The sequence below is a fragment of the Giraffa tippelskirchi genome, chromosome X (assembly GCF_054371585.1).
Source record: "Giraffa tippelskirchi isolate mGirTip1 chromosome X, T2T-mGirTip1v1.2.pri, whole genome shotgun sequence".
NCBI classification, from domain to species: Eukaryota; Metazoa; Chordata; class Mammalia; order Artiodactyla; family Giraffidae; genus Giraffa; species Giraffa tippelskirchi.
In genome coordinates, this window is record NC_137289.1 from 38,767,844 (window position 1) to 38,790,082 (window position 22,239).

The 22,239-nt window shown below is 47.5% G+C and overlaps 1 protein-coding gene across 20 annotated transcripts in view; it reads right to left on the reverse strand.

Annotated features, from left to right (window-relative positions):
* Window positions 1–4,275: 4,275 nt before the first annotated feature.
* Window positions 4,276–22,239, reverse strand: part of LOC145536791 (histone-lysine N-methyltransferase PRDM7-like) — a 50,180-nt gene continuing 32,216 nt past the window's right edge. For 4 of the 20 annotated variants that reach the window (XM_081566644.1, XM_081566648.1, XM_081566642.1 and 1 more), the window contains 3 exons: window positions 14,256–15,024; window positions 12,938–13,130; window positions 10,294–11,251 (listed from right to left, as the gene is read on the reverse strand). In XM_081566644.1, the coding sequence (XP_081422770.1) occupies window positions 11,144–11,251; window positions 12,938–13,130; window positions 14,256–14,260 (306 nt within the window). In that variant the 5' untranslated portion in view covers window positions 14,261–15,024 and the 3' untranslated portion in view covers window positions 10,294–11,143. Of the gene's footprint in view, window positions 4,816–5,224; window positions 6,025–10,293; window positions 11,255–12,937; window positions 13,131–14,255; window positions 16,206–22,239 lie in introns of those variants that run through there. The other 16 variants (XM_081566634.1, XM_081566638.1, XM_081566633.1 and 13 more) reach the window with 7 other exon arrangements.

Below are 22,239 nucleotides of genomic sequence, written 5' to 3' on the forward strand. Positions count from 1 at the left end.
GAGAACAGAGGACTGAGGTAGGGAGGGCCACTGATGAGCCAGCGGGCAGACTTCCTGACTGACCAGGAAGAGCTGATCTCTTTCCTGGGCTTGCACCCAATGGTTATAGTCTCAGGACAAAGAAAGTTCCTATGAGATGGGATGGTGTTCTCATTGGTTGGGGGTCTTTTGATTGCCCACCTTGCCTAATATGGAGATTGGAACTTGCTATTTAGGGACAGAATGTGAAGTGAAAAGTGAAGTGAAGTCACTCAGTTGTGTCCGACTCTTCGCGACCCCATAGACTGTAGCCCACCAGGCTCCTCTGTCCATAGGATTTTCCAGGCAAGAATACTGCAGTGGGCTGCCATTTCCTCCTCCAGAGAATCTTCCCAACCCAGGGATCGAATCCCCTTCTCCCACGTCTCCTGCATTGGCAGGTGGGTTCTTTACCACTGAACCACCTGGGGAGCCTTTTCATCAAAGAGTCCCTGGGGAAAACAGAACCACTGCAGGCCCCGCCCGTGTCCCCACTGGGGATGAGTCCCGTCAGGGCACCGGGGCTCACAGACGACAGGGAGCTCTTACCCTCAGGACTGGCTCCTCCTTCCAACCAGCTGCTGGCTAGAGGCCCAGGCATCCCCATCCTGGCTCCAGGCTCCAGGGCCTGGCTTCTGGGACAGCTTAGGGGTAAGTAAGACCCTCACACTCCTGTACCTGCCTGGGGTCAAGAATGTCTTAAAATCTGCACCTCGCAGATCATGGAGGGCTGAGTGTTTCCAGCGGGTATGGGGGAAACATGGGGCGTGAGGTTCCCACTTGTGCAGGGCCTTCCCAGTGCAGAGGTCTGTGCGTTTCCCCAGCCAGTCAGCTCCCCACGTCATCCTCCCAGGAAGCCCAGATCCAGGGTCACCAGGGCAGAGGCCCTCTCTTCCTTTCTGTGTCACTGTCAGTCCCACAGTGAGGAACCCGATGCCCACCAGCCGCCGTGTCTCTGTGTGTTGCTCCTTTCCAGATGACATGTTCAGAGGTTTGAGCAGTCTTAGCTACCACACCCTGGAAAGACCTCTGTAAAATAAAGCCCACTGCTTATGAAAGCTCCATTTTGCCTTTAGTCTACAGATTCTGCTCATTTCCAAAGTTGTCAGCACCTTCTGCCTCATCCTGTGCAGTGAGGTTTTTTTATGTAGTTCTATTACAGTTAGATGCGATGTCACGTTGTGTGTTCCACTCCTACACCCCAAATAACTAAAATCAAATGGATTATAATCGACCCCTTGGGCTATACAAATCTGCTGCTGCGGCTGCTGCTAAGTCGCTTCAGTCGTGTCCGGCTCTGTGCGACCCCATAGACGGCAGCCCACCAGGCTCCGTCGTCCCCGGGATTCTCCGGGCAAGAAGACTGCAGTGGGTTGCCATTGCCTTCTCCGATACAAATCTGCAGGCTTAGACAAATGCATATGACAGGTATCCATTCTAAAGTATCACATGGAATCCTTTAAACCCCCACCCCATGATCTGCTTATTATCTGTGTAGCTTTGCCTCATCCAGCATGTCATAAATGGGGTCATAATGATGTAGGAGATAGCTGGGCTCCAGGTTAGACACTAGCAACTGGCCTCCTGTTTGCATTTCACGGGGCATGAAGAAGTGGGCTTCAGCTGGATACTCACAACTGTTAGCATTTCCTGAGACAAGAGATAGCTGGACTCCGGTTAAGGCATTTACAATCAGCCTCCTGTTTGCCCTCTGAAATGTAAGTAACAAGAGAAACAGGGTAAATAGCCAGGGTTTGTCTCTTGGAAACACCTTAAAGTAACAGTCATGGCAATAGTCAAGGTAATAGTCAAGGCAAGGACAAAGAGGGGCAAAACCCTGTGTGAGAAAAGGATTCAGGAATCGCTGCTCCCCCTCTTTTGGGACAAAGGAGACACTACACATGCACAGGAAGGCTCTCTGTGGGTTAAAAGTCTGGGGACAATGCCAGGCCATAATGAGTCTTGCGCCTCCCAGAAGCCTTCACTTCGAGATCCATCTTGCCTGAGGGGTGTGTGCATACCAAGGGGAGGGTCCCAGCATAGATCAGGTTGAAAAAGAAACCAGATAACTGGCTGAAGGAAGACAAAGACCCGGAAAAACTGACCCGTATTAATGACTTAACCGCCTCTTTACTGTGCTCCTCCTCACCAGGGGGGCTGCCCACACACTTTCTCTCCAGATGTGCATCTCTGCTTTGCTTCTGTCTCAACTAAACAAATTGTTTCTCTATGTGCTCTCCCACTTGTCTATGTCTGTAATAATGAATTTCATACTTGCATTTACAGTTTCTGCCTCCGGGATAAATGCATTTTTCCCTGGGACAAAGAGTCAAGGGAAAATATCTTCTAGCCTGTAGCCCTTGCTGCTCTGGTGTCTAGGATTCCTGGTTTTCATCCAGGCTGGCCAGGTTCAGTTCCTGGGCAGGGAGTTAAGATCCTGCTTCATGCCCTGCTCACCGTGTTACCAAGTCCAAGCTCACTCGGCTCGTCGCACAACAGGCCAGTGAATCCAAGAGACGAGGTGTTGAGGCAAGGAAGAGACTTTAATTGGGGAGCCAGCTGACAGAGAAGACGGCAGGCTAGTGCCTCAAAATATCCATCTTGTCAGGGCCGGATGCCCAGGCTCTTTTATGGATCAGAAATGAGGGAGGTGAGAAAACAAAGCAAAAAGACTTTTCAATCCTTGCAGATGTCTCCTAGAATGGCAAGCCTCAGGCAGGGGGATGTGTTAGTCTCACTTCCTTACAGTCCTTCATAGGGGGCTCAGATTATCTCCCAGAGGCAGGCCATTATGTATATTTAGTATAATAAAAAAGGGTTAAAGTCGTAGATCCAGTGTAAATTTAAAATTAACCCTCCCTGGTTACAACTGCTGCCTCGTTGAGTTCAATAGTGTGTGCAGCTTCTTTAGGCTGGATTCTGTCACTAACAATGTATGAGTTGATGGTTCATTCCTTTCTATTGCTGAGCAGTGTTCCATTGCATATGCTTGTAAAGAAAAACAATTTTCCTTCTACCGTTCCAGATTCTTGGTAGAGACTTCCCCTGTAAAAAAGAAGAAACCGATTCCCAGGAGAAAACCAGAAGTTTAATAACCTGTATACCTCCTGTATGGGTTTTCCTGGCGGCTCCGATGGTAAAGAATCCACCTGCAATGCGGAAGACCTGGGTTCGATCCCTGGGTTGGGAAGATTCCCATGGAGGAGGGCACAGCAACGCACTCCAGTGTTCTTGCCTGGAGAACCCCCTGGACAGAGGAGCCTGGCAGGTTATACAGTCCATGGAGTCGCAAAGAGTCAGACATGACTGAGCGACTAAGCACACACCTCCTATATATACAGGAGCTACCCAGAAAAAGTGAGGTACTCCCTGCAACGTCCAAGGCCATTATTTAAAATACTATCTTCAGATAAAAATAATAGGAGAAAGTCCTTGGGGGAGGGGGAGCCAGTTTTGGCAGGTTATCAGGCAAAACACAGTAAAGAAGGGTATGACTGTTTGCAGATTTAAGTCAGGGCTCCTCCCTTCGAAAAGAGCTACTTGAGGTTTAATCGTCCTTCTATTTCTGGTGCAAAGAGGGACAGCCCCTAAATATGGAAATTTCTCTATTGTAAATGTCCTTCACAGCCAAGGAATCTCCATACAGTTTTCTGAGATTCCTGGGTTTTGTTTGTTTGTTTGTTTTTAATGAGACTGAAATATTCCTTATGCCAGAAAGGCATATTTTGGGGTGGCATATTCTATTTGCCTTGACATGGATGTATCCCACTTTGCTTGTGCATTCATCTATTGAAGGATATCCCTATTTGTGCAAGTTTTTAGCTATTATGAATAGTGCTGCTGTGCATAATTTCATCCTTGTTTGAATTTGGAGAGAGGTTTTCAGAGCGGTTGACGAAATACTGAGCATCCCAAGGTGAGACTTGTTTAGCTTTGGAAAAAACTGCCCGGCTGTCTTACAAAGTGGCTGTTCATGCATCCCACTGTTAGGGGAGGCACCCTGACTGAAACCGTCCACCCTGCCCAGGCACCATGGTAACCATATGCATGAGTTGTTTTACGACTGGAGGTCCTGGTAAGGAACACGGAACTCATAAGCCACCACCAACCGAAAGAGTTCGGGAAAGGTCAAAAGGAGACACCACGTGTCCGACCACCTCCCAGAATCCACGCTGGCATCCATCTTGGCAGAACAGGGTGTGCACTGTTGTAGCCACGCTCTCCGGGAAGCAAACTCACTCAGAAGGACAACGCAAATAGTGGAGTGCAATTTATTACCCTGGTGGGTTCAAGGCACAGTCTCCTCTTAGCCAAGGACCCCGACCAGTTTTGGTGACAACCGTATATACCATAAGTGTACGTGCCCAAACCCACATCCCCAGATCCCTTGAAACTAGTCTGGATAGTGTAAAGGAGAGATACAATCAAGGCTACTGCTGCTACTGCTAGCTATGATTTATATGCAGTAAGTCTTAGTTGGATAAACAGGGTAACAGATATCAATACGTATTGTACAGAGAATTTGTTTTGCTTTGGGGTAAATTAGTACACTCCCTTGGTGACGGGATGTCTCGGTACGAATCCTGAAGGCCTTTTATCCGGGGGTCGGTTTTCCAATTGTTATGTCGTTGCATGGGTAGTGGGCACATAATTTAGTGTCCATCAGGTGAGCACCCAGGCATATAGTCCAAAGTTCACAGTGGCTTCAAGATGGAGACTGATTTTCAAGATGGAATCTGTTCGGCCTACTTTCCTCCTTCAGCACCACCAGGCAGGACTCTGAGTCAGAATGACTGGCTAAAGACAATCCAGAAACGAATCCCATCACCATAAAATCTGGGTTCCCCTCCCCTACTGCTCTCCAACTGGGCGCCCTTCCCAATAAAATCTCTTTCTTTGTCAGCACGTGTGTCTCCTCGGACAATTCATTTCCGAGTGTTAGACAAGAGCCCAGTTTCAGGGCCTGGAAGGGGTCCCCCTTCCTGCAACACCACCAGCACTGAAGGAGAGCTTCTGTTGTTCCTCACCCTCCAGCAATCGCTACTGTCATATATTCAGAGCACAGCAGTGCTAATAGGTGCGGTGTGTTATCTCATGATTTTCATTGTTATTCCCTAGTAGTATGATACTTTTTGTATAATTTTTGTATGATATGTAGCATCTGCATATCTCCTTTGGCCAGGTGTTTCTGTTTAGATCCTTACCCTTTCTTTCTTTTTTTTTTTTTTTAACTGGGGCTGTTTTAGAGGTCTTTGTCTATTTTAGGTCCAAATCCTTTATTAGATATGTGTTTGCAAATATTTTTCTCCCAGTTTGTGGCTTGTCTTTAGACTTTCTGAATAAGGTCTTTCAGGGGAGAAATCTTTAATTTTATAAAGTCCACAATATTTTTTTCTTTTGTATATTGGCGTTTTCTGTGTTAAAACTCAGAGCTCATGATCTGCAGACCAACGCCAAGGTCATGTATATTTTCTTATGTATACATGTAATTTTGATTGTTTTGCAGTTTAAATAAATCTGAGTGAATTTGGTGTAAGTTTTACAGTTTGTGTTTGCAGTCATTTCATTTTATGTGGTTTCCAGTTGATTGTTCTGTAACTATTTTGGAGAAATCATAAGATATTCACCTCTATTTCAGTTTGGATTTCTTATCTGCAGCAGAACTCCACATACCTGCTCCACGGCCCCCTGGAGCCTGCTCCCTCTGAGATCCAGGAAACGGGAGGACCCACCAAACCGAGCCCATCCCTCATAAATGAGGTCATGCTGCACGCTGTCTCTTCAGACTGCGTTCTTTCACTGAGTAATATGCAAGTGACATTAACCATGCCTTTTGAGGGTTGGTGGTTCATTCCTTTCTACTGCTGAGTAATACTCCATTGCATGTGTATGGGAGGAAAAACAATTTTCATTCTGCCCTTACATAATAAAGACAAATCACCAGGAGAAAAAACAGAAGCATACCTCCTCTATGCTTCCTTGGTGGCTTAGTGGTAAAGAATCCGCCTGCAAAACAGGAGAGACAGGTTTGATCCCTGGGTTGTGAAGATCCCCTGGAGAAGGAGTTGGCAGCCCACTCCAGTATTCTTGCCCTAGGGATCCCATAGACAGAGGAGCCTGGGGGGTTACAGCCCATGGGATCCCGGAGTTGAACATGACTTAGTGACTAAAACAACAAATGCCTACTGTATACAGGGGAGCTACCCAAGAAAACTGAGTCAGTCCCTGAAATGTCCTAAGCCATCACCTTAAATACCTTCTTCAGCTGAAGACAGAAGTAAGACCTTGGGGAATGGGAGAAGCCACTTATGGAAAGTTATCATGCAAGACACAGTAAAGAAGGATGATTGTTGGTAGATTTAAGATGGGACCTTCCCATTGATGAGTTACTTGAGTTAATTATCCTTCTATTTCTGGTGCAAACAGGGGCAAGCCTTAAATGCAGAGATTTCTCTGTTGTAAATGTCCTTCACAAAAGGCAATTGCTACTTAGTTTACTGAGAGTCCTCTTTTTTTTTTTTTTTTTTCCTCTAAGCCAACGTAAATAATCCTCACACCAGATAGGCTTATTTTGGGGTGGCCTACTCTACTTGCCCTCAAGTTTTTAACTACTATGAATAGTGCTGCTGTGCATAAGTTCATCTTTGTTTGCATTTGGGCATGGATTTTTCAAAGCAGTTTCTTAAATACTGGAAATAGCAATTGTTGGATCCCAAGGTGAGGTTTGTTTAGCTTCAGAGAAAACTGCCCAACTGTGTTACAAAGTGGCTGTGCATGTGTCCTACCAGCAGTGAGGGGGCATTCCTGCTGTTCCTCAGCCTCCAGTAATTGGTATGACGGGGTCCTAATAACATGTGTGATGTGATATCTCATGATTTTAATTTGTAATTCCCTAATGGTGTATGATGTTGAGCATGCTTTTGTTTTTGACTATCTGTATTTTTTTTTTTTTTTTTTGGCTGGGTGTCTGTTCAGATCTTTACTCATTTTTTATGGGGTTGTTCAAGAGGTCTTTGTCTATTTTGAGTCCAAATCCTTCATCGGATGTGAGCTTTGCAAATACTTCTCTCTCAGATTGTGGCTTGTCTTTTGATTTTCTGAATAAGATCTTTAAGAATCAGTTCAGTTCAGTCGCTCAACCGTGTCCGACTCTTTGCGACCCCATGGACTGCAGCACACCAGGCCTCCCTGTCCATCACCAACTCCCGGAGTTTACTCAAACTCATGTCCATTGAGTCAGTGATGCCATCCAACCATGTCATCCTCTGTCGTCCCCTTCTCCTCCCTCCTCCAATCTTTCCCAGCATCAGGGTCTTTTCAAATGAGTCAGCTCTTCGCATCAGGTGGCCAAAGGACTGGAGTTTCAGCTTCAGCATCAGTCCTTCCAATAAATATTCAGGACTGATTTCCTTTTGGATGGACTGGTTCGATCACCTTGAAGACCACGGGACTCTCAAGAGTCTTCTCCAACACCACAGTTCAAAAGCATCAATTCTTCGGCGCTCAGCTTTCTTTATAGTCCAACGCTCACATCCATACATGACTAGTGGAAAAACCATGGCCTTGACTGATGGACCTTTGTTGGCAAAGTAACGTCTCTGCTTTTTAATATGCTAGGTTGGTCATAACTTTTCTTCTAAGGAGGAAGCGTCTTTTAATTTCATGGCTGCAGTAGTTGTGCATGGGCTTAGTTGCTCCATGGCAGGTGGGATCTTCCCAGATCGGGGATTGAACCCATGTCTCCTGCATTGGTAGCTGGATTCTTAACCACTGCACCACCAAGGAAGTCATTCTCCTCTCTCCTTCCTGCCAACCTCCTACTTAAAAAAAAGACTAAAAGCAACCTGTCTAGTAAGTTTTCAGGAGTCTGAGCTCTGAGGTCAGCATCTGCGGTGTCATTCTCCCAAAGGCTTCAGATTCCGGTTGGGCTCATGAGTCTGGCAACCAGGGTGGGTCTGGCGGCTGAAGACAGGCTTGGCCTCTGGAGCTCTGCCCTCACCGACTCACGCAGGGTCCCCGAGCTCTGGCAGACAAGCAGAGCGGCGTGCAGGCGGGGCTGGTACAGCCGTGGGACCGCTGCAGTCAGAGTGGAGCCTGCGGTGGAGGCAGCTGGCTGTCCTGTCCCCGTGACTGCTACAGTCCTGTGTGCTCGTGCAGAGCAGTCACGGTATCAGATGAGGCCTGGCCGCTGTCATGGGGACAGGATGGGACCTCAGGCAGCTCACATCCCACCCCCCCCCCACCCCGCTTCAGATCGTGGCTTGTGGCTGCTGGCAGCTCCCTAGGGCTGGGAGGCTGTGTAAAGCACCAGCCCCCTTGCTCAAGATCAGCTGAGACCCCAAGCTCTGGGGTCACACACCATCCCTGCCACCATGCAGGTTGTCCCACTGTTGTGAGGGAGGGGCTGTGAGGGGCTGTGGGTGATGGGGGATTTGGGGGTGTTGTGGGCTGGCCCAGGAGTCAGCTTTTTGAGGGGAAGAGAGGGGAGCAGAGGGGAGGGAGAAGCTTTGAATTGCTCAGGCTTCCAGGGGATTCCAGGCCCAGCTCCGGCGGGAGGTGCAGGTGAGAAGCCCCTGCAAGTTTCTCGGTCCCCACCGTATTTCAGTTGAAGCCCCTCTGCCTGCACCACCCCTAACTCTCCCTCCCGTGGCCCCTGCCTAAAGCCACAGAAGATGGGGAGTCTATACGGCTTCGCTTCCTGTAGGGAAACCAAGCCACAGACAAACGTGATCCTTTAAGAAAGCGTGAAAGAAATGAGAAAATAATAGTGGCTGGTTATTACTGACACGGTTCGTGTAGAGACACTTCGGAAGCCTGGCACAGGGAGGGAACTGAGGGCTGTTGCCCCCAGTCCTGGAGTTTGCACCCTCCACTCCCCGTCCCGCAGCCCACTGTCCCCTTGGTGTCTTCTGGTGACCGGGTGAACTTCAGCCTCCTGAACACATCCTGGAAGGATCAGGCCAGGGCAGAGGTCCTTCACAGAGGGGAGGGTGTGGTCGACTCTTTAGAACGCCATTGCCTCCACTCTGTGTCAGAGCTCAGTTCTGGGTCTAAGCAAGTGTGGCTTCCTGATGCCGTCACCACCTTCACTCACCGGGGGGCCTTTGTGTCCACCTTGTCCCCTCGTGCAGCCTGGTCACCCCTGGGACCCGTGCTGTGCGTATCTGCTCTGCTCACAGCACACCCCAGGGTCCATCAGACTTTACTCATAAAAGGGACGTGTAAGGATGAACTGTTCCATAGTTAAGAATTTCAAGGTCGCGACAGCGTTGACCAGAGCACGTGGACACAGGTACGAGGCCCGTGCACAGAGAAGCCGCTGTGTGGGCTTCGAGGACCCTGCGTGTGGGGGTGGGATGGGGGCTGGACAGGGACTTCCTGCACACGCGGCTCCAGGCTCTGTTCTCGGCAGGGCGGACTACTGTCGGCACTGCCTGTCTGTGGAGGGGCTCTGGGGCTGCCCAGCTCAGCAGGAATGGCAGTGGTGGGAAGGGAGGTCGCCCTCCCTTAGCACCCCTGACCTCACACCCACTCATCAGGGCAGCCGAGTGCCTAAACGGCCCCTTCCTCGTCTAGCTCTGAAGAGCTGGAAGGTGTGGGGGCTGAAGGACATGCAGAAAACAAAATTCTGTAAAGCAATTATTCTTCAATTAAAAAATAATAAAAGGTTAAAGAAAACATCACAAGGAACAGCAAAGGTGGGGCTTGCATTCTCAGCCAGCCTCTGCCAGATTCTCCCTGTGCTTATGCATAAGACTAAAATGCTGCTGCCTCCACCGTGTATCACAGATGAGAATAGAGACACAGAGAGGTTGAGCATCTTGCCCCAGGTCGCACAGCTGCTGAGGGCAGGGCTGAAAACTGGACCCCTGTGGTCGAATCTGGAGTCCAGATGCTGTGATGACCCTGGGGGAGCAGCAAAGACCAGATGGCCCAGGCTGAGCAAGGCACACGCACATGCGCACACACACGTGCACGAGGCCTTCACCTCTGAGGCCACAGAAGCCAGAGGAAACCAGAGGGCAACCAGGAGAGGCCAAAGGAGAGTCGTGGTCTATAAGGAGGAGAGGCCACACTTCCCAGGAGGCCGGGAAATTCTCTTCCCTGGTGAGTCTGTCTCAAACCCTAGATTCCTCTCCCTGGACCCAGGAACTGACTGTTCCATGACCTAACTGAGTTGGCTCCAGAATTATGCCTTCCCAGGGGTTCAGCTACCACTGGACCCCACTGCTCTCAGTAATAAGCGGGGAATAAGTACGTAGTCTGGGCTTCAGATTTGTTTGGAGACAAAATTTATTAGGAGTACAAAAAACCCACAAAGGCAATTGGCATGAACATCTCCAGAACACTTAAGAAACCCTCTGCTGTTTATCTACCTCCTCTCCTGTCATGAAAGTGGAAGGTCTGTTTAATCAATTAATTCTGGGCTTATCACACTTTTTCTTTAAAATATTTATTTATGTATTAATTTATTCGGCTGCACTGTGTCTTAGTTGCAGCATGTGGGAGCTAGTTCCCTAATGAGGTATTGAACATGGGTCTCTGCATTGGAGTCTTGGCCACTAGACCACCTGGGAAGTCTCTTCTCATACTCTTGGGGACAGTAAAGGGTCATAGACCTCCTCTGAGGCCCCCTTAGAGCTGAGGCATGGGGCGGCTGCAGTAATCCTCCTGTGGCTAAGATGTGGTTTGTTGGTCATGACTCACTCACACTCCCTGCACACATAGGGCTTCTCCCCTGTGTGTGTCCTCTGGTTTGTGATGAGACTTGACCTATCCTTGGAGACTTGCCCACACTCTCCGCACTTGGCTTTTATAATCCCCGAGACCCCTGCCCCCATGAATAATTTGCCTGTGTCCTCTGGATTCAGTTTCTGGCTTGTGGTGGGCTCTTCCGTCATTCTCTCATGCATCCCAGAGCCCCCCATTTGTCCCTAGGACGAGTAGGAAGAGGCCCTTGAAATCCTCTTCAGCCTTTTGCTTTTCAGCAAAGGTTGGGGCCTTTCCTTGGCCTCGCGACCCTCAGGTTTGTCACTCGGGCTGTGCGGATCAGAATATCGCTGCTGCTGATTTTGATTGCCTGGGCAGTGATCCTCTGCTTGGAGGTGGTCTCTTGCAGATGGTCTCAGGAGGGTCTGAGAGGGGTGATTGCGTTGGACATGTTCGCTGAGGAATTTCTGACTAGAGAAGGCCAGAGAGCAGGAGGCACATGGGTGGATCTTGGGCTTCGGTTCTGCTGAAAGAGAAAGCTTTTGGTCAGGTAGCTGGTTTGCCGTCGTAAGGCCTGCCCACTAATCATCTTGGTGTTGACAGCACACGATTTGTCTCCCATCAAGTGTGTCTCTACAGTCCACTTTTCCATTCCATCCTTATTCTCTACATCTACAGAAATCCGGGAAGCTTGTGTCAAGGGCCTTTTCTACGTATCACCCGGACTAGGGACCTTCCAGCAGCATCAGAGCAGCGTCTCTCCTGATAGAGGTGGATCTGCAGGGACCTTTCCCTGTGTGTCAGTATCTGAAAAGTCATGTCACAGTGGCCACAGGTATTTTACCCTACTGAGAGATAAGACTCTTGATGACTTAGGTAGAATCTTCCTGAGTGGCTCCCTGTGAGGGGAAAGGGTCTATTAAGTTAGGGGCGCCTGGCCTGGAGCTCTCTGCCTATGGGAGGTAGCACAGGGGGTAGTTAGAGCAGGTGTGAGTAAAGCTGACTTTGCGGCTCCTGGTTCAAAGAGCAGCCTTTGTGCCGATCTCTGCAGGAAGTGGGTTTCAGACTGGACGAGACCGAGTGGCCCAGGTCCCACTGACTACAGGTCTCTGGCTCCTGCTGCCCCAACTGCTTCACAAATTGCTCCTCTCTCAGTTTTCCATAAATCCGAAAATAAAGGCATGTCCTTTCTCAAGCCTCACCAGTATTCATACCTCATTTATTTCATTCAGTCTTAGTCCATTTAACATGCACTAGGAAGTCCTGTTTAAAAATACATCTCCAGCCAGACTCCTCACACCCTCACTCCCGTGCATCTTCAGCCAGCCCACTCTCCCCTCGTGTCCGGCAATGAACTGACCTCTGAGGGGACTCTCCGCTGCTGTCTCTTCCCAAAAATGAACCAAAGCATTGTCACAGAACAGAGAACATGCCGCTTGCAGCTGAAAACCTCACGGTTGTTCTGTGTCACCCAGAAAGACCCCTGGGGCCTGTACGTGGACACAGGCCCTGAGGCTTCCGTGTCCCGTCCAGCCTCCTTCCTGTCCCTCTGTGCTTCCTCCTGCGACCACCCACCGGCATGGCCTCTCGTCCCGGCCCTGGGGCTGCGGCACTGGCTGCTCCCCTGCCTGGAATCCTTTCCCACGGGTGTTATCTCTGCAGAGACCCTGCCCCACCATCCTGCACCACACCCCGCCTTCTGCTCACACTGATCCAAGGCACTTTTCCTGCACTGTTTTCCTCAGAGCACCAGCCCCTGTCTGGTATGAAGCCCGTGCTGCCCCAGGGCAGTGGTTCTGTCTGTTTTGGTGGGTGGAGCCCTGTCTGGCACAGAGTATGAACTCACAGGACAACAAACTGAAACAGTGACTGAATGCAAATCACTGGACTCCTGTCGCTTAGAAATGGGAGGAAATGAGGAAGAAACAGGGAAAGGTGAGAGAGCTGGTAGGTGCTAGAAAACTTGCTTTTTGCTTCTGAGCCTTTCAGCAGAAGGTGATGTTACATATTTTTTGCATAAAATGTTGAAAATTAGAACTAACATTTTTCACATAAAAATCTTTCCTAACAGTCATATGAAATGAATCTAATTCTGAGGCATTTTAATTGCGACTTGACTGACTTTAGACTGGATTGTACTCTGCTTTGGAATCGGACCAGGGAGGCTCCCCGGGGTGGGCTGGGGCGCTGGAAGAGGGGTGGCGCTCACCTCTCCCGGCCGCGAGCTCGCTCTTCCCCCTGCTGTCCCGTTGATGCCGAGGTCCTGGCCATACTCGTCCCCGTACCAGACCAGCAGCTCACAGCCCAGCCCGACCACTTGGCAGGTTCGGTAGAAGATCTGCCGGTGATACTGGAAGGCCACCAGGTTCTGCTCCTCATCGTCCCGGGCACAGTTCACATACCTGGGGTCGAGGCAGGGAAAGGAAAAGAAACCTCAGGTGACGAGCGCCCCCCACTGTCGGACCATGCCCAGCTCCTTGCCTTCAGACTCTGAGGCCGCTGTGGCTCCCACCGCCCCTCATGGGGACCTTCTGTTCACACCTTCGACCAGGCCGTGCGAATTCCTATTTCCAGATCCTGTCTCTGGTCCTCTTCCTGGCTGGAATGCTTTTCTCTCCTTACCTAATTAGCCATTTTCCGGAGCCCAGTCCCAGCCGCGTCTCCACCTGGACTGTCCATGAGGCTGGTGACCTCCAGCTCCCCTAAGTTCTAAATTAAGTTCTCTTTCATTCCACAGGACTTGGTGCTCCTAGGCTAGCACACACCCCTCAGCACTCACCCCAGCCTGCCTTCTCTCCCGAGGCTTTTCTTCAATCTCCCCATGTGTATCCAGGGTCCTGTTCACTTGCCCACCCCCTCCCATGGAAACTTGGAGAGTGCTCTGACATAGCTTGAGACCCAGAACAGTAATAGTTTATTCACTTTCTGCCTGCCCTGATGAAAGGAGAGGCCCTTAGAGAATGGCCATGCTCACGGCCATCCTGCCCCGCATTCCTTCCCAGGCCTCAGGGCTCACTTCTCACTGGAACCGAGCCTGGGGAGGTTGTTGCCCACATGGACTCAAGGTCTCTCGTGTTAGGTTATCCTGGCACTGTGCAGTTACTCAAAAATGGAAAAATTAAAGTTACTATTTCTAAAACCAATTGGCTAATGTCTGTCTGCAGTATGTTCTCCAAAAGGACATGGGTTGTGTGACCTGCTTCAGTAATGAAGTTCACTGTCTAAACTGAAACATGAAGTGCTTGGTAAGTGTCAATTAAGTGAGTTACAGTGTCCCTGGTGAATCTAGACTCCTCAAGTTGTTTTCAAGTCCCCCAGTTTTGTTTAGCACATAGACTTGTATTTTGAGGGCACATGCTATATTTGTATTTCTTTCTTTCCAATGTCTTTTGAAATGAAAGAGCATGATATGGAAGGAAAAGAGGAAAGAAGATGTGAAAGCTATTGAGGGAGACAGGTTGAGAAGGAAAGGGGTGTGGGCTTGAGGGAAGAGCGACGTCTACAAACTGCAGACTCACTGCACTCACCTCATCCAGTTGGCCAAAGACGTGTCCTTTCTATCCACATATTCATAGCAGTTTCTCCCTTTGGTGATCTGAGTGTCAGAAAAAGAGTTACAAGCTTTCTTCTCTCTTTTATTTATTTTTTTGTGTAGGAAGCAATAGAAGAACGATTTCTCTCTGCTGTCATTGGTGCTCTTCAGCCTGCATGGATTCAACTGCGTTCATCAAGAGGCTCTTTAGTTCTTCTTCACTTTCTGCCATAAGCGTGGTGTCATCTGCATATCTGAGGTTATTGATATTTCTCCCGGCAATCTTGATTCCAGCTTGTGCTTCTTCCAGCCCAGCGTTTCTCATGATGTACGCTGCATATAAGTTAAATAAGCAGGGTGACAATATACAGCCTTGACGTACTCCTTTTCTTATTTGGAACCAGTCTGTTGTTCCATGTCCAGTTCTAAGTGTTGCTTCCTGACCCGCATACAGGTTTCTCAAGAGACAGGTCAGATGGTCTGGTATTCCCATCTCTTTCAGAATTTTCCACAGTTTATTGTGACCCACACAGTCAAAGGCTTTGGCATAGTAAATAAAGCAGAAATAGCTGTTTTTCTGGAACTGTCTTGCTTTTTCGATGATCCTAGAGACTAGACCAAATTCCAGTCTGGTACCAGCTTACCAGATAACAGAAAAAAAAATTGTTTATGGGTAAGCTTAGAAAAGTCTTTTCCATATATCTTGAAGTAGCAGTATTTTTGCAAAGGCATCAGTGTGAAACCATAGAAGGCATGTTTAAAACCTGATTAAATTGAAATTGACAAAGTAATCTGGCCATTGCTGTGACTTGAAACACTTGAATATGATAACTAGAATTATAACTGACAGCATTTTACCAAAACATATCAGATTTTCATGAATGTCACATAATTTCTAGGATATCTATATTAGTATCATCAACCATACAATATAACTTGAGAAGATCCATCACTTCTTCTGACAACACTTCCCATGTAGTTTAACATGCCAAATGAACTCGGGCTGTTTAATATCTCTCTTTGGGAGGTCTCAGGGGCCCTCTGAAGCATCCCAAAGGTAGCTAGACGTCAATTATTTAGGAAGGTTTGTTTATAAATATCAAAAGGGTTTATAACAGTCAAGTAGGATGACATAAGTCACTGTGAAACAATACTTATCCACTTAGCCAAAGTTAACAAAGGATTTCAAAGGTCAACCTAGAACAGATCACTCAAGAGGTAAAGAAACTTAAAATCCATTAGCAAAGGCAGTTCAACCTCTCAAGAAAACTTGTACTAGGCACAAAACACTTTTCTGGAGGTCCACTTCCCATAAAACCTCCTTATCCCTTTCCGTACCCATTCCTTTGCTTCTCCCATCCTGAAACTGCCACCCGAAGTCAGAACTATTTCTTTTTCCTTCATAAAATGTGATTTCATTACTCATACCTTCTTTAATAACAAGACATACATTTTCCTTAAGCAACAAAGAACTGACTTTTACATTGGCATTCTATAGATTGGTGAACATACGTATCAGTGATACTATCTAAAAAACATTTTTGCTTTCTTATAGTGAACATCTTAGGATGGCACCAGACACTATTCATGGATGGTCAAAAACCTCTTTAGTGTCTGTGTAAGAGGAAGGTCCTGTCAAGTAGTGAATGTCTCAGAACCTTATTTATTTGGAAATGACCTAGCTATTCAATACACTGTCATCACTTAGTTTAGCACAACGATAGAAATTCAGGTAACCAAAATCTGGAGAAACTATTGTAAATTCAGTTCAGTTCAGTTGCTCAGTCGTGTCTGACTCTTTGCGACCCCATGGACTGCAGGATGCCAGGCTTCCCTGTCCATCACCAACTCCCGGGGCTTGCTCAAACTCATGTCCATCGAGTCAGTGATGCCATCCAACCATCTTATCCTCTGTCGTCCCCTTCTCCTCTGCCTTCAATTGAGACTATTGTAGATAGATATTTTAAAGTATAATTATTTTTAACAGTTTATCTAAAAGCTCATATCGCATTTACATTCTTTAGGAGTTTTTCTGTTTGTTTGTTTTTAGAGGTACTTTCTTTGTTGACAAGCTTGTGACAGATGTAACAATATAGCAATATTTAACTTATAATAAACCTAGGCACTATAAAAATTTTATGCTTACTGTTAATGACTCAGACATGTCTAGAGTAGTGAAAAAAAATAAATACCAGGTATTTAATATTGACTATTTCCCAGTTCACATGAATCTAAAATTCATTTAGGTCAATTTTTTCTTGTATTTAGAACTGTTTGATTTGTAAGGGCTTCCTTTTCTTTAGATTATTTAAATAAGAACTCACTTACAACTTCAGCAATATTATCAAAAAACAGAAGACTCACACTGAGACATACATAAATCCACACAGACAGACAGAGGTCTTCAAAAGGTAAGTCTAGGGGTGAGGGGTTGAGTAGGGTGTAAGTTAGGGTGTGGGTTAGGTTTAGGGTGTGGGATAGGGATTTGGGTTAGGGTGTGGGATAGGGTGTCGGGTTAGGGTGTCGGGTTAGGCAGTCGGGTTAGGGTGTTGGGCTAAGGTTAGGGTGTCGGGTGTCAGGTTAGAGTGTCGGGTTAGGGTGTCAGGTAAGGGTTAGGATGCTGTTATTTCTGCACTAAATATATATAATTCTCTATAGCTCACATTTGAAAATCTAGGCACAGATTGTCCTGCATGATATATGGAATACGCTCTAAGAAAATCTGGAAAAAGTTTTCCCAATGGAAATATTGACTTCTTTATGTTACATTTATGAATATCTGTGAGCACATTTTCCTACACAATATATGGAATTCTCCATGGTAAACCTTTGAATATATGGACATTCATTTTCCTACATTAAATATTCAATTCTCTCCACAACACATATGAAAATATTAGCCTGGCTTTGGTGGGCATAGATTTTCAAATGTGGAATACCAAATTCTGTATGTTTCACGCGTGGCAATCAGTGTGCAGATTTGCTTAAATAAAATATGGAATCACATACATTTTGCAGATGATAATTGGAACAAAGACTTTTGCTATATTGACATATGGGATTCTGTATATTTCATATATGAAAATCTTAATTAAGATTTTCTGACATAAGTATGTAATTTTCTATATTTCATGTTATAGAAATCAGGGAACCAATTTTCCTACATTAATTAGGACACCTCTACATTTCACAAATAGAAATTTGTGAACAGATTTTCATACTTGTCATATGAGATTTTTCACATTTAGTATAAGAAAATCTCGGCCCAGATATTTGCACAAAAAATACAGAAATCTTTATGCTTCATATATGAAAATATGAGTGACAATATTCCCGTATGAAATACGGAATTCTCTATATATCAGATTTGAACTAGGGCCATCCATTTTCTACATAAATATGAAATATCTATGTATCACATATGAACACCTCTGCTCAAACTTTCCTAGAGGAAGTATTGAACATTATGTGTATCACATAGGAAAACCTGGGTGCCAATTTCCCCTCATGCAATCAGGAATTCTGTATATTTAAGATATCTTTCAAATTCTGCATACCAATTTTACTACATAAAATATGGAACCCTGCATAATTCAGATATGGAAATCACTGTGACATTTTTACTCTCTTAAAAATAGATTTTCTGTATGTTACATATGATAATCTCAACGATGGTTTTACTACATGAAATGTTGAATTTTTTTGTATTTCACTTGATTAAAATCTGTATCCAGAGTTTTTTACATGAACTATGGAATTCTCTATACTTCCTATATGAAAATCTGGGTGGTGATTTTCTTACATTAAATATGGGATACTCTACATTTCACACATGAAAATCTAGGCATTGGTTTTCTTAAGACACGGAGATCCAATATAGTATTGGTATTCCCCTATTTCACAAGGGAAAATGTCAGCACCACTGTTTCTTCATGAAATATGAAATTCTTTGCATTTCTCATACATATATCAAGACAACCATTATCCACCATGAAATATGGAATTCCTTATATTTCCTATACCAAAATCTAGGTGCTAATGCTCCTTCATGGAAGTTGGACTTTGGTATGGTTCACATTTGAAGATCAGAATGGAGATTTTCTTATAAGAAATATGGAAATCTCTATATTTTGAATGAACCAGTGGTTCTCCACGTACTGCCACGTGTTCCCTGTTTGCATTTGGGTCCCTGTCCCTGACACGTGTCTGCTTGTGTTGCATGTGTGTGTGCATGGGTACTGGCCTCTGCAGACACAGAGATGAAGGTGACAGAACATGAGATGTGGAGCAACCAGAAGAGGAGGCACGAGGCGCTCACAGACTAGGGGAGACGGGTCCATGCATCTCTGTGATGCCCCTGTCCGGGACAGGAATGAGGGAAGGATGACAGATGACAACTGTGGACAGTGACTCTGCAAATCTGCAGTTACATCAAGAGGCATAAACAAGCTCACAATTCCTGCTGTGATGTGTGTTTGTATCCGTAAGCAGTGGTGGGGGGTTTGAGGAGTCACCCAGAGGAAATAAATCAAGTGATGTGGGGATTTAAAACCACCGTCTGTGGACCCCTCAGTCTGTGGTGCATTGGCTACCCTGTGGAAATGCTGGACGAGGCTAGGGCAGGACCCCCGATTTTGAAGAGGCCAGGGTGCTTCGGATAAAGGAAGAGACTGGAAGGAGGAGGATTGGAATGAGAGCCGGCTTCACTGAAGATTGTTCCACACTTGTGAGAAGGCGATCTGGGCAAGTCCTAGGCTAGTGCTGCCTAGGATCAGCCTGTCAGCCAGCACACTCCCTCTCCAAGTGTGTTCCATATTGGCACCATGCGAGACAAATGACATGCTAATGTAGGCTCTCAGAGTGAATCCCCAGGCATCCTAGGAGAGCCTGGGTGTGAGCGTGCAATCCGTCCGGGCACTTCCAGCTACCTGGCAGTGCAGAAGGGTGAGGAAAGCGCAGGTGGGCGGTGTGTGTGAGTGCCCCTCTGCCAGTGTCTGCCTGTGAGGGAGGGAACAGGGATGAAGCAAGGACGGCAGGCTGTTTGCATGCAGGGACCCTGGGACAGTGAGAGACAGGTTCCAGTGCAGAGCCTGCTGTATTTAGGCTCCAGGCATTACTGAATAGCAGTCATGAGGAAGACACCACATTGCTCGTTTAAAAATGTCCTGACGTGAATTCCTTCCTTTTTCCGAGTGTGCTGCTGCACCCTGGATCCCTTGCCGAAAGGATAGGCAGGCAGAAAGCACCAGTGGGAAGTCGGTGAGGATGGAAAGGAGCCAAGAAACAGAATGGGGTGGATTCCCAGGCACAGAAGAGGGGGCGGGGCTACAGTCCCTTGGATCTTTCTGTCCTTCTCAAGTGTAGCAGCATTCATGCCCCAAAATGACCAGGGGCATGAGCACACCTTGCTTTGTATGTAAGCTTTGGTTGACTGACGGGACTCCAGCATAAGCAGCTGCTACCTGCAGAGTTTTCCAGTTGGAAACATCACTCTTTATTCTCTTCGCAGAAAGCTTGGCTATCAGGACTATGCAAAGGATGGTGTCAGTTGATTCTTCGCTGCTCCCGACCCCACAGGGCTGGGGAGACAGGGTAGGCTGCGGTGTGTTCTCAACCTGGAGGCTGAACGAGAACAGCCCCATTTTGAAAGGGCCTGTATACACTAAATGGGCAGACTTCAATGCCTCTGGCATCGGTGAGTCATGGTCCTCAATGGAGAGCTGTCCTTAGCATTCTCACTGACTGGCATTTAAGCACATTTCATGGAGCTCCCTCATGCCAGCTAGAGCATGCCCCGTTTCTCCCCCTGTCCAAAGTGTGGCCAAGCCACCGTAGTCCTGTGCAGTGTTCATGTCCACCATGTGAGGGAGGGAGGGACGCCTGTCTCCTTCTGTGGTTCAGCAGAGATCGCCTGTGTTTGCCTCTAAGTTTGAGAAAGCATTCCCCAGCTTTGTGAACTGACAAAGTCAGATCTCCCGTGGGTGCAACTCACACAGGAGGAGAGCTTTGGCTTTATGCCTAGGTTAAGTGTCTTTTATGAGTGCCGGTGTCCGGAGAGTGGCAGAGGGCAACAGCACCAGTCAGGGAGACAGAGACACACAGACACAAGCCCCTACTACACACGGAGAAAGATGGACAGAGAAACAGTGCGTGCCAGAAGCAGAGACAGAGACACAGAGAGCTCTGTACCCTGTGGCTCCTGAGCAAAAGAGCTCAATTGTATCAAACTGGGTTTGTACCCACTCTCCTATCATCCAGACCACATCGGGCTCTCTGCTTTATGGAGGAAACTCTCCAGCCACATTGCCCCCCTGCCTTTCATGGGACACCTTGGGAGAGCACCCAGATGTCTAAGGTCCTGTGGGACGCAGGAGTGTCTTTTTCGGATATGGAAGTGGGAATTCATGGTTTGAATTTCTACAGGCCAAGGAAATGGCAGCTCGCACCTGGGTTTTGCCAGATGGAAGACAGGCAATATGCCTGGAGGTGGGCACTCAGCGAATCAGAGGCATCACGTGGCTCGCTGGAGCCCCGGAAGCCGGGGCAAGGGGGTGAGGTGGGCCCGAGGCGACTCCCTTTGGGCTAGGGGCCTGTCCGTGGAGCGTGACGCCCACTACCCTCTCTGCCAATGGCTGAGATTGGGCCAAGCAGCCTGGGAGTGGTTCACAGCTCCAGCAGCCCAGGGGCCCTGTTAGCCTGGGAAATCCGGCCGGCCTGCGGAGGAAATGGATGAAAACGGAAGGAGGAACCAAGGCCAAGATGGGATGGTGGCTCACACAAGACCACGAGTCTATGTTCCGGAACACCTTGCCTACAAGCTGGTGCACCAGCGAAATGAACTGACCCATATGGGCAAGACTGCCTTAGAGACGTTGCTAGGCCCATACTATCTCGTTGCTCACCTCCCCGCACTCTGTTCTTCGGTCTCCCAGTGATGTGTAACCTGTTTACAAAATAATGCTCGCCAGGGGCCTAGTAGGTCAGCAGGGACACAACATTTTGGACTATCCCCCTTTGAGGATATGGAAGCAGGTTTCACTGAAATCACTCCAAATCAAGGATTTAGATACCTTGTAGATTTGATCTGCACCTTTTCAGGCTGGGTGGAAGCCTTTCCTACCCAAACTGAAAAAGCAAGACAAGTAACCAAGGCACTCCTGAAAGACATTGTCCCCAGATATTGAATGTGTCTGACCATAGGGTTGGACAATGGACCGGCATTTGTAGCCGATGCAGAACAACAGGTGGCAAAGGCTTTGAAAACCCAGTGGAAATTGCATACTGCCTGCCATCCCCAGAGCTCAGGGAAAGTGGAACACGTGAGTGGAACCCTCAAACAAACCCTAGCAAAACTATGCCAGGAGACCAGCTTATCTTGGGTAGGCATGTTGCCTGCGGCCCTCTTAAAGGTGAGGTGTTCACCCGGGGCACGGACAGGGTTTTTGCCATTTGAAATCCTGTATGCACGACCACCCTCGCTAGTCAACTTAAGGGGAGACACCAGAGAACTGGGGAACTTGGACTTATATAGGCAGCTAAAAGGGTTAGGACACACAATCTCTCAAATACATACGTGGATAATTGATAGAATACCCATTTCCTTAGGTATAACAGCACATCCTCACCAACCAGGGGACCGAGTATGGGTAAGGATTGCAAACAACAGCCTGTAAAACCCATGTGGAAAGGGCCCTATTTTGTAATCTTAACTACCCCCACTGATCTCAAGGTGGCATGAACAGATGCTTGGACCCATTACTCCAGAGTCAAACCTGCAAGTCCCACTGATAGCCAGGAAAAGTGGGAAATGACCCTTAGTCTGGAGAAACTCCTGTGCCTGACCTTGCAAAGAAGGAAACAAGCACCCCAAAGCCCTGCTGGGGGCCACACCGGGAGCTGGTTAAGAAACACACGGCTGAAGCTGGAGGAACCAATAGGACCTACAAAAGGCAGATGTATTGGTTATTAATTGGTCTGGG